This window comes from Lichenostomus cassidix, chromosome 3, assembly GCF_008360975.1.
Source record: "Lichenostomus cassidix isolate B80296 chromosome 3, HeHo_3.0, whole genome shotgun sequence".
Classification (NCBI taxonomy): Eukaryota; Metazoa; Chordata; class Aves; order Passeriformes; family Meliphagidae; genus Lichenostomus; species Lichenostomus cassidix.
In genome coordinates this window covers 4,383,355-4,397,196 of record NC_139483.1, presented here as the reverse complement: position 1 = coordinate 4,397,196, position 13,842 = coordinate 4,383,355, and the positions used below count along the sequence as shown (strand labels likewise).

The following is a 13,842-nucleotide window of genomic DNA, read 5'->3' as shown; positions in this document are numbered from 1 at the left end:
CGCAGCTAATTGACAAGTTTACTGACTGCCACGCAAGTCAGAAATCAGATGTCCTGTGCTGCAGGAGCCAAACCTGCCATTCCCAGAGCGCTGCCACCCTGCACTTGACTCCCCAAGTTATCAGCACGGACAATTATTCATCAACAAAATTGGCACATCCAAGGCAAATCAGGGAGCACTGGTGAGGAACACCCCCAGCCAGCTCTTGAGGAGGAGATGGCTCCTGGCTTGACCGCGTTGCCCTTCTGGAAGCTGATTTTACTGCAGCATGTGGATAAAAACACCATGTGCCAAATGGAAAGCTGCTCTGCATCAATCCTACAAAATGTGGGGATTGCAACCATATCAGCTGTAGTTTTTCAGGAATGTGTGGGTTCTGGATGCTTGCCAGCCCAGCCATGCCACAACAGTGGTTCTGTCACAATGGTACAGCTGATGAACTGGGCTTGGACACAGGAGAGAACCTTGTGTTATCCAAGGCCAAGAGGCCTTCCCATTTCTTCTAATTTGACTTTCTAGCTGAAGGTAGCTGTACTTTGATGGAGACACTTGTGGACTGAAGGGGGTGACTGCAAAAGGGAAGAAGATGGCTGTGCTGCCAGACCTAGGAACACCTTTGGGGACTCCATGCAAGATGTTGTCAGGGGGAAATTGGCCCAAGTGCTCATGAATTCCCAAACACACTGTCCAGGTAGACTGTTCCCACTTGGCAAGAACCTCACTGCAGTTGCTGACACTCCTCATCTTCACAGGTCTGCTTGGCATTAGACCCACACAATCTGTAATCCAGGATATGTTATGAACTCAGTGCAGGCAAACATCCAAAACGCTGATCCCAACAGAAATCTGCGGCTATGCCACCTGGGGGTGTTCTTCTAACAAGAGCTTAAGCAAGTCTGACTGCCTGGTAGAAGAAGAGTTGAGACACACATGGTTCACTCAGCGTTGACAGTCCCGCATGGCTGGGCTGGGGCCTGGCCCTCCAGCCAGGCAGCAGAATGCATTTTGGGAATGGTTCTAGGGAGCAACCCAGCCCTCAGGCTTTTTGATCCATCCTCCTGATGGACACGAGCTGTCCTCAGGCCCCAAATAACGAGGCACTGAAAGGAACAATCTCTGGACTCTAAGTCAAGCACTGCCATAATTAGTTGCAAAGACTTCACACCGTAGTCAGCACAAATGGGAAGTTAATTAGAGTTTAAGTCTAATCTCCTAAGCCAGATCGGTGTCTCAGCAGAAGAGGAGGAGAAACAGAACCCAGTGAAGTGCCAGAGAACACATTTGCAGCATGCAGCACTGCAGTGTCCTGTGAAAGCAGAGTGCCAGAAGCAGCTCCGGAGAGCGCGGCTGGCACACGACCCTGCGCTGAAAGAGCCTCTGTGTGGCAGCTCCGCCTGGCTCTTCTCCCTGCTGCACCAGGCAACAGCAGGACAGCAACCTCTGCCTTGTGGAAAAAGCAGCACAAGCAGGAGGGAAGAAAAGCCCAACCAATTGCTCTCAGGTTTGCCAGGCACACCTGCAGAACAGCGACCAGGAACAGCTGTGGCACTCCGAGGGGGAAGGAGGCACGCGTGAAGGAAAGTGCCAGACAGTTTTCCTGAGGCCAACAGATGGACTGGGATTTCTCATCTAGCAGTGGCTCCAAGCCTCCTCAGTTTGAACCAAATGATGGCACTGGCAGGTATTTGCCTGCAGAGTGCTGCCTCTTCAGCACAAGGTGCTTGGGTGCCACGAGGATGAGAGCTTGGAAAGTACCTCATTGGCAGGATCAGCTTTAGTGATGTGGGACAGACAGAGCAGTTTGGAGTGTTTCCTACAACACACCAGGACTTGACAGCTACAGCAGCACAGGGATTGCTGGGCTCCCGAAAACCTCCCCAAAACCTCCCCAAAACCATGGCAATGTTCTCTTTCTGGAGATGAATTTGAAACTGAGATGCCTGTCTGGTAGTTCTGCCTTCCCATTCCCCACATGCTTCTTTCCACATCACAATTAACCACAGATAAGTAAGTGAAACAGATAAATAGAGATCACATTTAGACCAACCCGGCTCTGAGAAGCAGGAGGCAGAGTCCACTTACTTGACATTAGTTTGGGGATCTGCTGCTGCCCTGCCATGAGGGGTCTGGCGTAGGGGCTGCCATATGCTCCGAGCGGCATGGCGTTGGGGTACATCCCGGGCATCCCTCTGTCCCTCGGCATCGTGTGGCTGTTACAGGGAAGAAATGGCAAGGAAGGAGGTCAGGATGCTGTGGTGAATTCCATCTCCCAGCACAGCTGCCTCCCAGCCTGTCCCATGCCCAAGCTCTCTCTGGTAGGCCAGGGATGCACTCATGGATCAGGGCCCAGGCACATCCCAACACACGCACAGGCCCTGAGAGCTGCTCCCAGGGAAATGCTCAGGTTTCCAATGACACAGCTGTGCTTTTTATTGTAACTGTCACATGGAAGGACAGAAGAGGGTTCACAAGTGCAGCCCTGAGACAGCTCTGTTTTTCCATCCTAAAAAGGGGTGCTTTTCCTTCTTGCAGTTCCCCCAGGGCTGTAAGATGAAGATATTTTCTCTTCCTAAAGGGACACTCCAAAGCTGAACTTTATTTGCCAGTATTACAGGCTCCTTTAAAACATGCCCTCCTCTGGCTCTGGTAAATGTATGGCTCCTTGCACTCCCTGATATGGAAACCCATTTAATTTTTAAAGCTGCTTCATTTTTAAAAGCATAAAAGACATTCCTGTCTTCATTAACAGTCTTAATTATCACTTGTGCACAATATTCTCACTGTACCTTCTGTACTTCAAGCAAATATCCACCAAACAAGTTTTAAAAACCCCAAAACAACAGGAAAGCGAGTTACAAATATTTAGGAGGGAAAAAAAAAAAGCAAGGCATTACTGCAAAATTGCTCCTTACCCCAAGGTTCTGAATGCTGACTGGTCCAAATGCACTGGTTTCCTGTCCCTGTTAAAGCCAAGCTGTGGTCTCCAAGGCCTGCCATCATTGTTGGTTTTTTCCCAGTCTCCTGGCTTCAGAACTGGAGCAGGTTTCCTTAGCAATAAAAGAAGTTCTGTAAGTACTTGTCAGAGCAAATACTCAAATGAATAAATCAGAATTGAATTATTTGAAAGCTGGCAGCTGACACTTACTTTGCCCCAGGTAACACTGTAGCCTTGAAAACAAAGTCTTCAGCAAATTGTGGATCTTTGAATGAGATGCTAGAAGAAAGTGTTTGAGGATTAGGTTCACTGGATAATGAAGACAAAGTGGAAAAGTAATCACTGCTTTATTACCAAGGAAGTCAAAAGCAAACAGATAAGCAGAATAATCTCACTCTTCCAGCTGGAATTCATGTTTTCCAGGACAAGAGAGAATGAGGCTACAAGGAAAGAGAATAATAGTCCCTTGGAAAATTCAGCCCAAGTGACACGACCTGAAGAGCAGAACCCTGACTACTCATACTGCCTCCAAAGCCAGGAAGAAAAACCCTTGTGACAGAGAAACAGGAGAAGTACAGAACAATTCCAACCCTCTGACAGCAGCAGATGGAAAAGCCAAACCCTTCTTTTAACCCACCACTCACAGTAACAACAGCCCCATCTAGGACATCCTTCCTACACTGCCCTGACAAGGCACTCAACATTTCTTACTGCCTCAACATGATTGTTCTAGTTGAACCAAACTGGGCCTCTTAGGAGATAAAAATTACACAGATCACAAGTGATTTCCTGTGTTTTGAGCACTGCATGTTGCACTAAAGCCCAGAGTTTACTGACCTGACTGCAGAGTTCTGTGTAAGATCCCGCAGCATCGGAACAGGAGACTCCACCACCCTGGTCAAGAGAAAAACCTTTGTCAAAGCACCACAGAATACATTTCTCACAGTCTGCTTCTCTTTCTCTGACAGCTGCTCTGTCAACTAAACCTGCAAAGCATTTACTTCAAAATTAACTTGCCTTTCCCCTAAATTAAGTACATCTATAAGCACTGGAATGACTGAATCCTTATTTCTCAATGCCACTTGTTTTGCAACTGATGTGTGTGGATTCTCTAGTGCCTGTGCAAGGAAGGCAATGCCAGAAGAGTTTTCTTGTTCCTGTTTCCTCCAGGAAAACTCTGATTTGATGATAGCCTTCACAAGCCACAAGAAGAATGGAGAAATGTCTATTAGTGTGACCTGGGGTACATTATCTGAGCACAGTCAGAGCAATCAATGTGTGTCATACAAGGTGAGTATCACACTGATCATTTCTCAATCTAGGTGCATTCTCTAGAAAACTAAAAATAGGAGTATTCTTTTTATGTGTAGCTGGGAACAGTCCTGATTTTAGTGCTACAGCCTAAAATGGACAAAGCCCAAATATATTTAAGCTGCCATTACCTTGATTTTTCTTTAATGCAATGCAGGTTAGCATATAAAAAGCAGAGTTTTGGGGTTTTTAGGCAATGTGCACTAATGGGAAGTCACACCAGCCCACATTAACATCCACACAAAAGCAGAGAAGCAAAAATGCGGCCTTACTGAACAAGGCCACTGAGCATTATTACTTTTATTACCCAGGCCTTGTTTACCTCATAAACAATTACTAAACACATAAAGATCAGCCTTCCACAGGTGAAATGAGAAACAAAAAAAGATTCCTCAGCAATTGAAAGCATTAGGGTGTTTAAAAAGATATCTGAGGCTACTTTAAAAGCCCTTCTGAGTTTAAAAAAACGTTCTGAGGTTAAAAACATGGGATCATAGAACGAAAATTTCACTTGCTTGGGATTTCCCACAGGCCTGCTCTGAACCCTCAGAACTATACCCTTGTCAGGAGTTTTAATTTCTTCCCTGTGGGCACAAGGACATTTCTGCTGGAACACAGCCCTAAGTGCAGGGAAGGTCCTTTAGCAGCAAGAACCCACCCCAAAGGGCTCACTCACTGATCCGGGAGGACAGCGTTGTCATTCAGGGTGAGCTTTCCCTGGATCCCATGGCACAGCTCCGGGGGGATATCCACTGGCTGTGGAGAAGAGTTTTTCAGGTGAAGCACTTCATTAGACCTCCCACCAGACCGTTTCTACAATCCCTCAGGAATAAGTGTGACCCACCTCTGTGTTTTTGGTCTTGTACTGTTCTACAATGAAGTCACAGAGCGGATGGTGCTTCCCAACAAAGAGAACGTCACCGCCAAGGCTGTTCCTTCTGCCTGGAATGGGGTAGGAGTTCAGAGGAAAGAGGGAAGGAAGGAATGCAGCAAACCAACAACACTGTGCTGGTGACACTTCCACAAAAGCCAAGTTTCTCTGTGATTTAGGAGAAAGCGTTGAACATTTCCTGAGAAAATAGGAAAGACAATATCTGCCCAGAGCAGGATGTGCATGGTCACAAGGATAGCTGGCAGGCAGTAAAATAATGGGAATCTTGTGTTCAGTAGAGAAATGCTGAGTAACACTGCAGATACAGACAGAATTGATAAAAAACCAACCCCCAAACCCCACACATCTCCACAGTTTACCCACAAGAACCAGATGTTATTTTTGTACAACAGACAAACACTGGCTTTTATAAGCTGAACAAGAGTTACAAAAACAAACCCATCAAGGATCACTGTAATTATAAGCAGCTCTCATGAGGAAGAGTCTGCCATAAAGTCAACCCAACCAAACATCATGTACACCTTGTTCATTTGGGGTGAAATGCATAGGTGGCAACCAAATATCCCAGTTGTTTAGTAAAATCCCCCAGTTCTTACTCTCTTCAGGAGTGAGGTCAGGGTACACTTCCTCCAGGGCAGCTCTGAGGCGTCGCTCATCCACAAATGGCAATAAGGCCACACCTGGCAAAACCAAACCAGCCTTTTCTAACACTTGCTGAAAAATCCCAGAACAACCCCAAAACCAGGCATGAGGATGGCGAGCTCTGATAGATTCCTTAGACAGAAAACAGCTGTTGGCAGCTACAGAGAAGAAAACCTTACATTCCCAGAGGCTGGGAGCCTGCAAGGTGCTGAGAGCAGAGCCATGAATGGGACACCCCACTGCCAAAGCAGGAACCCCAACCCAGCCCTGCCTCATTCCAGAACAGGAGCAGCTCAGCCAGATTTGTCTCACTTGCTAGAGTTGCTCCCCTGACACAACTCAAGGCTGCTTTATTTAAATTAATTCATTAAGACACAACAGTGGAAGAAATCACTCCAAGCTGGGTGATGAGGAGACACAGGTATCCTCAGGGAATATTCATACCAGCTATTCCTTTTACTCCAGGATAACATGCAGGCTCCCCTCAGGATGAGAATCCCTCCCCCAGCAGCACAACTCGATCACACTTTGGTTTCAGAAGTCAGATCTTTTCGTGGCTTTATTCAAACAAAACCTGTTGCTCTCGAACTGAAGGAAAGGACAACCTAAAACTTCACCTGCAGTGTAAATTACACCCAGCCACAGAATTTGACTAACCTTGACAATTAACATTCTCTAAAGAAAGGAAAAGCTGCACAAATACTGTAGCTCTTTTTCCATTCTTTGTGTGCTCCAAAATATTTCTATATTCCCCAAAGCATTTTTGGCATAGTACTAATGAGCCACTGATTGAGCAGAACAAGATCCATTAATTATATGCAAAGGAGACAAAAGACAATTATACAGTGAGACTGATAAAAACAGAAGAATGATTAATCTAGTTCAGGACAAATTAAGAAATCTAGAATGACTGCTGAAATTACCAATAATCATTGCCAATCCGAAACCAGTTACTGAACCATAATTTGCTCTTCATACTAATTTATTTTCAAAAATACACCTGCTGTAAAATACTTATCCCCACAACAAGTAACACGAGTTACCTTTATGACTCAGTGCAGTGTTTTCTCACTAAGATAATTTCCCAATTTCTTTCTATTTTTACAGATTCTTAAGACTAATGTCTTAAAAAAAAAAGTTGAAATTTCACCTTGCCAAGCATACTTCTTCCCATTCAAATCAATAGCAAAGTCTTCAGGGTAGAAGTCAATGATGCTTGATTCCTGGAATTGAGAAAACAAAAATCACAATCACCCTTAAAGACAACTTTGACATGGGTTCAGAATGGTTTTTTTGGTAAAAACACAATAACAGAAACATCCTTCATTAAATGCCATTTAAGCCCAAAGTGTGGATGGGCACTTTCATTACTCAGAGATTTAAAGTAAGAAATTAAGGAGAAGAGTATAATTAGGATAAAGAGGAGAGCTAATTTGGTTAAGCTATCTGCTCCCCAACTGAAGTTTTGGAAGGTTTCTGTAAGAAACGAAACCATCTGAAGTGTAAGAGAGCTGGGAAATGTCATTGGAATTCTAAAAAATCAGTTTTAAGGATTTTAGAAGAATCCTTGCAATCTGCCAAAACCCTTCCCTCCTGTCTGCAGCATTTTTCAGCCTGAAGTGAGAAGCAGCAGGTCACGTTCACATCACTGCAAGATGACCTAACCTCACAGACAGGAACTCAGCACAGGTTCTCACCGGATCTGTCATGAGTTTCCTCCACGTCGGTGGCAGAAAATTCCCACTGGCAGCTGGGAACACCCCCATCAGTTGTTCAAGAGGCTTGAACTGTTGAAAGCAGACAAGCAGATGTGGGACTGTTCTAATGAGAGGGTAAATCAGCAGTGAATGAATCACTAAATCAAGAGCCCTACCGGTTTGGAGCCCTTCTCAAAATCTGAAGGCATGTCTGCAATTCCCTCGAAGTCCGAGGCAAAGGGAGCATAGTGGAAAGGGTAATACCAGTTCCAGGATGCACAGCCCTGGGGCAGAGAGGCAAGAGACACAAAATCAGACATATCAGAACAATTAAAGACAAAAAATTAAAACCATGCCGTCACTAAAGCTGGCAAAATGGCAGAGAGAGATTCTCCTGGCAGCACATTTATATTCCTCACTTCCACAGCAAAATCCCACTGCTAATTTGGGGAGATGTGGGAGCAGGGACCCCCAGGACACCCTACTGGGTGTGAAAATGTGAACAATACTTGCTGCAGGTGGAAAAGCATTCTAGTTTCAACTGTTTCTTCTCTCTCTCCAGTACCACCGCTAATGCACACTTGGAATAGCACTTTGCTCTTTCCCTCTTGTTCTTCTGCCTTGAGCAGTGGGGAATACAAAGTATGTCCTCAGCAAGGAGAAAATCAAGCAAACTCAAAAACACACCAGAACACCGTGCACCTCGTGAAGGAAACGTGGCTCCAGGAGGTCTAAGTCAAGCTTTCACCTCCTCAGCTATTTTTCTTAGCAGCACCACTTCAAACAAAAGCCCACTACTATTTTGACTTCCAGTTCTGAACAATTAAATGTCAACGAGGCTCCTCCAGTGGTATTTTTGGTACAAAATTACAGTGCCTATAATTATTCGATGCAGTCCTTCAGACAGACTCAGAATGTTTCAAAAGCCAGGTGGATTGCTTTCATTCTTTTTTTTTCCTTTCCCCCCCCCTCTCCAAACAGATGTTCCCACTAGTGGGACATGCCCTGCATTATTAGCTTTCTGTAGGAATAGAAAGGCATATAATGTATTCTGGCAGAAGTTTTATGGACAGCCAGCAGTAGTTATTGGAGTCAATTTTTATTATGGTGAAAAGAAAAAAAAACAAACCCAAAGAAAGATCCTCAAGCAAACCTATTTTGTAGTTGCCCCAGCCCAAAGGATTCCTAACCTCATTTCCATATGAGCAGGGAACAATCTTCCTGCTGCTCCATCCCCATACAATAGACTGAAATGGTTTTGTGCTATTGTACCACTGAAGGGGACAGCTTCACCTATAGCTCACCTGAAGGCTCATTTCCACCCTTGCAGGCAGATGGGCACATCAAGTTGTAGGAAAACACCCTCTCAAGGTTAAAAAAGCATGGTTTGCTTCCAGCAGACCTTAACTGCACCTAGGATGCTGGGAATTCCCACCTATGGAGGTATCCAGGTGACATCTGTCCTTTGCAAAACAAGGTCATGCACACAAGGATGTGGGGAACTCAGCTTTCCTACAAATCAGCTGCACCAGAACTTGCAAACCTTAAACTTGATGACCTTCATTTGCTGTAACACATGAGCCAGAGCCCAAACTCACAGAATGGTTACAGCAGGAGGGAATGGGACACACTGCCATTTTGTTCTGGGGGAGAGTGGAAAAACCTATCTGAAACCGCAGTTTTGTAGGCATGTGAGGTATCTGCCCCCTCAGCTGGGCAGGTGGGAACCACTGAAGAAAAATGTGCAGTTTGAACAACACAGCCCCATGTGGAAGCTCCAAATTCCTGCTGAGACAGATCAGCTCCACAGGGCTGGAGCTCATTCTGCTCCCAGGCCACACAGCCAATCGAACTGACTCTGCCTTCAGGGCACGGAGCTCATTATTAACCATCAGTGCAACAACCCCTGCCGTGTCCCACTAATCTCTTGCCAATCTGACATCTCAATTATCGAAAGATTTAAATCAGATACAGATTACTTCAATCACAACACACTTCATGGAACAGCATTGCAATCCATGGAGGAGACTGACAACTCTGTCCTTTTCCAATCCTTACCAGCATTCCACAAGCTTTGTCCTTTGTTCCCTCATTTAGTCACCTGCAATGTTATTTTTTGTGGCTATGTATTGCAAAGGGAAAGTGGCAGCAGTTCGTGCTGCACCAATAAGTGCTGCTACTAGACATGAGAACCTGAATCCCAGAATCACTGAGGCTGGAAGAGACTTCTGAGATCAGAGTCCAACCTGTGACTAATCACCACCTTTTCAACCAGACCAGAGCACTGAGTGCCACGGCAGGTTGTTCCTTCAACAGCTCCAGGGATGGTGAAACTGCATCTGAACCCTCAGCACCGAACAGAATGGACACACATTTATTTTACACCTTCAAAAAACCCCCACAGCTTTTCAAAAACAAGCAACAGACTGAAACAAATTCAGACAAGAAACTTTGGGGTACCTGATAATAATATCTGAGAACCCAGCAAAGCCCTTCCACGTAGGACTGCACAACCTTGCGACGGAATTTCTCATCAGATGCATCCACATCAAATTTGTTTTTATAGTAGCGCTGCTTCCAACCAGTTTCCCACAACCTGCAACACAACCAGACAAGGATAACATGTTAACATGGACAGACATGGTAACAGATGCACGTTTGCAGGCCTGAATTACAGTGTAAGACAAAGCCACTTTATTACTTCAGTTGCCATTTGTATACAGTTTCAATGAAAGCAGAAAAAGTGATGCTCAGCAGCAACAGAAAAAAATGGAGCGGTTGGCAGAACTAAGAGAGGTTTTTCTGCTACTCAAAACATACAGGCAAGCAAATAAACAATGATTTTCTGTGTCCTGCTGCTGTTCACACAAGCTGTGGTTACCAGCAGCGCTTTCTGCAGCTCAGCATCCTGTGCTTGCTGCCTCACACCAGATGAGCTCCCTTTCACCCAGGATTTTCAGTCTCTCATGCCAGAGATGAACACTGGGATCAAAGGAGCCACCTCAGCCACAATTTATCCTTCCTTCACACAGCTCCCCCTCACGTCTGTCCACAGAAGGGGCAGGGAAAACAAATGCTTGTTCCTCTTTCACACATGGGCACCTGAACCCTTCAGCTCTGCTGTATCATGTCAGGAAAAAATCAAACTGGTTAAACCAGATAATCCCTTAATGATTTGTTTTCTTAAACAGAATTTTATTCTGAACAACTCCAAACCTGATATCCCATTTGGAAACCAGCACAAGATCCCTTTCCACAAAGGCTGTGACTGCTTTAAACTACACAAGGAATCCAAAGCACACAAGTAACCTGTGAGATCACCTCAAACTGACGCTCCCAGAGCCATAAGTCCAGTGTGTGGAGCTTTAGGAGAGAACCACCATCCATTTACACTTCCTTACACAATGCACATCCTTTTGCTTCTGCAAATAAGGTCTTCCCTTGCTTCTGTTTTGAGCCAGTTGCTCAGGACAGGGACACTTTCTAAAACCTAGCTTGAGCTACTTCCAAGGTGATTCACACTGATGAGCAGGCAGAGAAGCCAAGAAATGTTTTCAAGACCTCCAGAAAACCAGGCATGAAAGGGCAGAGCTCCTGGCACAGAAGGCTTCAGGGATGGAGTCAAGAATATCTGCAGGCTCCGAGCTGCCTGGCAGACAGGCACTTGCATGAATTCAAAAAACCTTTCTGGGAGATAAAACTCATCTGTAGCTGACTACAACAATTTGTTCTGGTTTCAAAGTCATTCTAAATACAAAATATATTTTCACAAACAACTTGGTCATATCTAGGACATCTGTGCAGTTCTTTTTATTTCCAATGCCAAGCATAAAATTAATTTCCACTCAGAAAAGGACATGAAAAAATATTCTGAGCTCCAAGAGCTTAAATAACTGTAGTTGAATGCAGCAGATCATTTTCCTTGGCAATACTAACCCTGTCAGAACTACTGCTGCTTGTAAATCACCACAGTTCATTCACACTGTTCAAGCTTCTTTTAGAAGCTCTGCTAACACTCAGATGGAAAGGAACGTTAACATTTATCCTGATTTCATATAAAAATTCTGCATGCTTGATTAAAAAAAAAAACAAAAACCAGTCCATTCAGATACAGACATACAGGAAAGTAAGAATGAGAGCTCAAATACGTGATATTGGAAGAGCTGATGGGCCAGATGTCACAAATACATTGTGATGACTGGGACCAGAACTCCACAACAAAACAATCCTGAGTGTTTTCCCACACCCACTCGTGGCCTGACTCCACAGAAAACAACCCCCTGTGGCTGCATTTCTCAGGAACAGCTGTAAGGGCTTTCACCCTCAACTCAAACAGCAAGAGCTTCATTTACACCCTTGATCAATGCAGACACACTGGTGGTTCATTCTCAGAAAATTCCTGTCTCAAGCATCCCAGGCTCAGCCTTCCTAAGACAATGAAAGAGACAAACCAAGGCCTGCTGCAAGCCAAAGATGGAGGAGCCCACTGGAAGTCAGGACGGCTGCTGCTGCCCACGGAAAGGCATCTGAGCCGTGCGGGTTAAACAGCTCCCAGATTCCAGGGAGCAGCCGCATTCCGCTCACATAATCAGGGAATGTCTCACCAAGCTGGGTCTCAGAGGGAGCAGTGGCTTGGAGGCTGCAAACCTGCACGCATACTAATCTGGATACTTAGGTTTAACAGCCAGAGCGTACCCATCTCACTGGAATTTACAGGATATTCTAACCCTCCACATTAATTACCGCTGGATAAAAAGATCACAGAAAAGCATCCGAAGGCACTGCTGCACTGAGCTAAAAGGCATTAATTAGGCTGCATCTATTTCAGCAATTTGCTAACAAAGTGCTACAAAAAATGGCTTCACCTGATATTATCCTCTGGCTCAGGTTCACTGTCACTGTCCTCAGCTTTCCGCTTAATTCCTCCTCCCAGGGATGGGCTGCCGTCGGGAGTCAGGCTGGTGTTTGGAGATGAAGTTGTCTAGGGTCAGAATTATTACAGATAAATAGGGGGAGAGGGGAGGAGGAGGATTTATTAGGCTTTTGAAATACAAGTTAAAATTAATAGCTCTGTGATAATCACAGGCCTTCTCTTCAGTTCCAAAAAATCTCCAGGCAAAGGCTGCACAACCCTTAAGCCTTCAAGTCAAGGAGCAAAAGGGAAGAACACATCCTTGCTAAAAGGCAGGTATTGATGCACAGAGGCAAAATTGTCACTGATTTAGAGAAAAAAAAAGGATGCAATAAACAACACAGTATCAATTGATTAAAAAATGCCATTCTGGATATATTCAAATTATGGAATACCACTCTTTTCTCTAGTTCTGCAGCTTCCATTACAACTTCATTTTGCAGTACTAGTGAAAAATAACTCAGAACTGCCAGAAATACTCTGAGTTCCTTCACAGCTTGTCTTTTTTAAACTCCTCTCAAATGTATCTATTTTAATATTAGAGCCTAAAAGAAACATCTCCCGTTCCATAAAGGAACTCATTTGCGTAACTCAGGTGCTAAAAAATTTCGAGATTAAAAGGGAAGAGCAGCAGAAATTATACTTTGAAGGAGCACATTGTGTTTAAACTTCAGAGACAGAACACACACCTTTGTGATGAAAAGAACTTTTAATTTGTTCACTGTTTAGATGAAGATTTATCCCCAGAAAGAAAATATTTGTCATAATTGTTATTTAAAGTTAACAGGACTTCTAAGAGAACATTTCTTTCCAGTTTTCCCTCACTAATACCTTAACCAAAACTTCGTCCAAATTTCTCCTTTCCCTAGGGAAAAGCATCATTCCAAGCAGAAATAAAGAAGACAACTTTATTCATGCAGGCTTAGAAAAATCGGTTATTAAAAGCCACTTCCTTGAAGAAGAATGTTTTAGGTGTCAGCTTTTCAAGGAAACTCGATGGGGGAGAGAAAAGTAACACGGGGTTTGATTATTTCCTTTCTCTGTGCAAAGCCCTTTGAACATCTACTCACAGAGTTCTGCCTGTCGTGCATCCTCATCTCAAAGGCAGCTTGTCGAGGGTTACAGATTGCCTGAGGGCTGGATCGATTGCCCAGGGCTTGAGGGGAAAACTGGCCACCAGGAATAAAGGAAGGCTGATCCCTCTGAAAGATTGGACACAGAAAAGGCTCCTGAACGAGCTATGTAATCTCCCCAGCACAGAGATGATGCTCTCTCACAATTCTCAGATTAATATTGTGTGGAAATGAATATACAATGGTCCGCTTTTAAAACATGTAATAGAAGAAAGATCAACATAATTCAAGTTGTTTTAACTTTGAAATAGTTTACATGCAAGCCAGAAAACACCATGATTACACCTGCAGTTTCAACCAGCACACCCTCCAAAAACTGA

General features: G+C 44.4%; 1 protein-coding gene across 1 annotated transcript in view; it reads right to left on the bottom strand.

Moving 5' to 3' along the window:
* Nucleotides 1-13,842, bottom strand: part of XRN2 (5'-3' exoribonuclease 2) — a 33,524-nt gene that overhangs the window by 10,122 nt on the left and 9,560 nt on the right. Inside the window, exons 15-27 of the mRNA XM_085054092.1 lie at nucleotides 13,460-13,591; nucleotides 12,343-12,458; nucleotides 9,938-10,073; nucleotides 7,654-7,761; nucleotides 7,478-7,567; nucleotides 6,931-7,003; nucleotides 5,735-5,818; nucleotides 5,091-5,188; nucleotides 4,923-5,002; nucleotides 3,773-3,829; nucleotides 3,146-3,214; nucleotides 2,913-3,047; nucleotides 2,083-2,210 (exon numbers count right to left, since the gene is read on the bottom strand). Of these exons, the coding sequence (XP_084910218.1) occupies nucleotides 2,083-2,210; nucleotides 2,913-3,047; nucleotides 3,146-3,214; nucleotides 3,773-3,829; nucleotides 4,923-5,002; nucleotides 5,091-5,188; nucleotides 5,735-5,818; nucleotides 6,931-7,003; nucleotides 7,478-7,567; nucleotides 7,654-7,761; nucleotides 9,938-10,073; nucleotides 12,343-12,458; nucleotides 13,460-13,591 (1,306 nt within the window). The remainder of the gene's footprint in view (nucleotides 1-2,082; nucleotides 2,211-2,912; nucleotides 3,048-3,145; nucleotides 3,215-3,772; nucleotides 3,830-4,922; nucleotides 5,003-5,090; nucleotides 5,189-5,734; nucleotides 5,819-6,930; nucleotides 7,004-7,477; nucleotides 7,568-7,653; nucleotides 7,762-9,937; nucleotides 10,074-12,342; nucleotides 12,459-13,459; nucleotides 13,592-13,842) is intronic.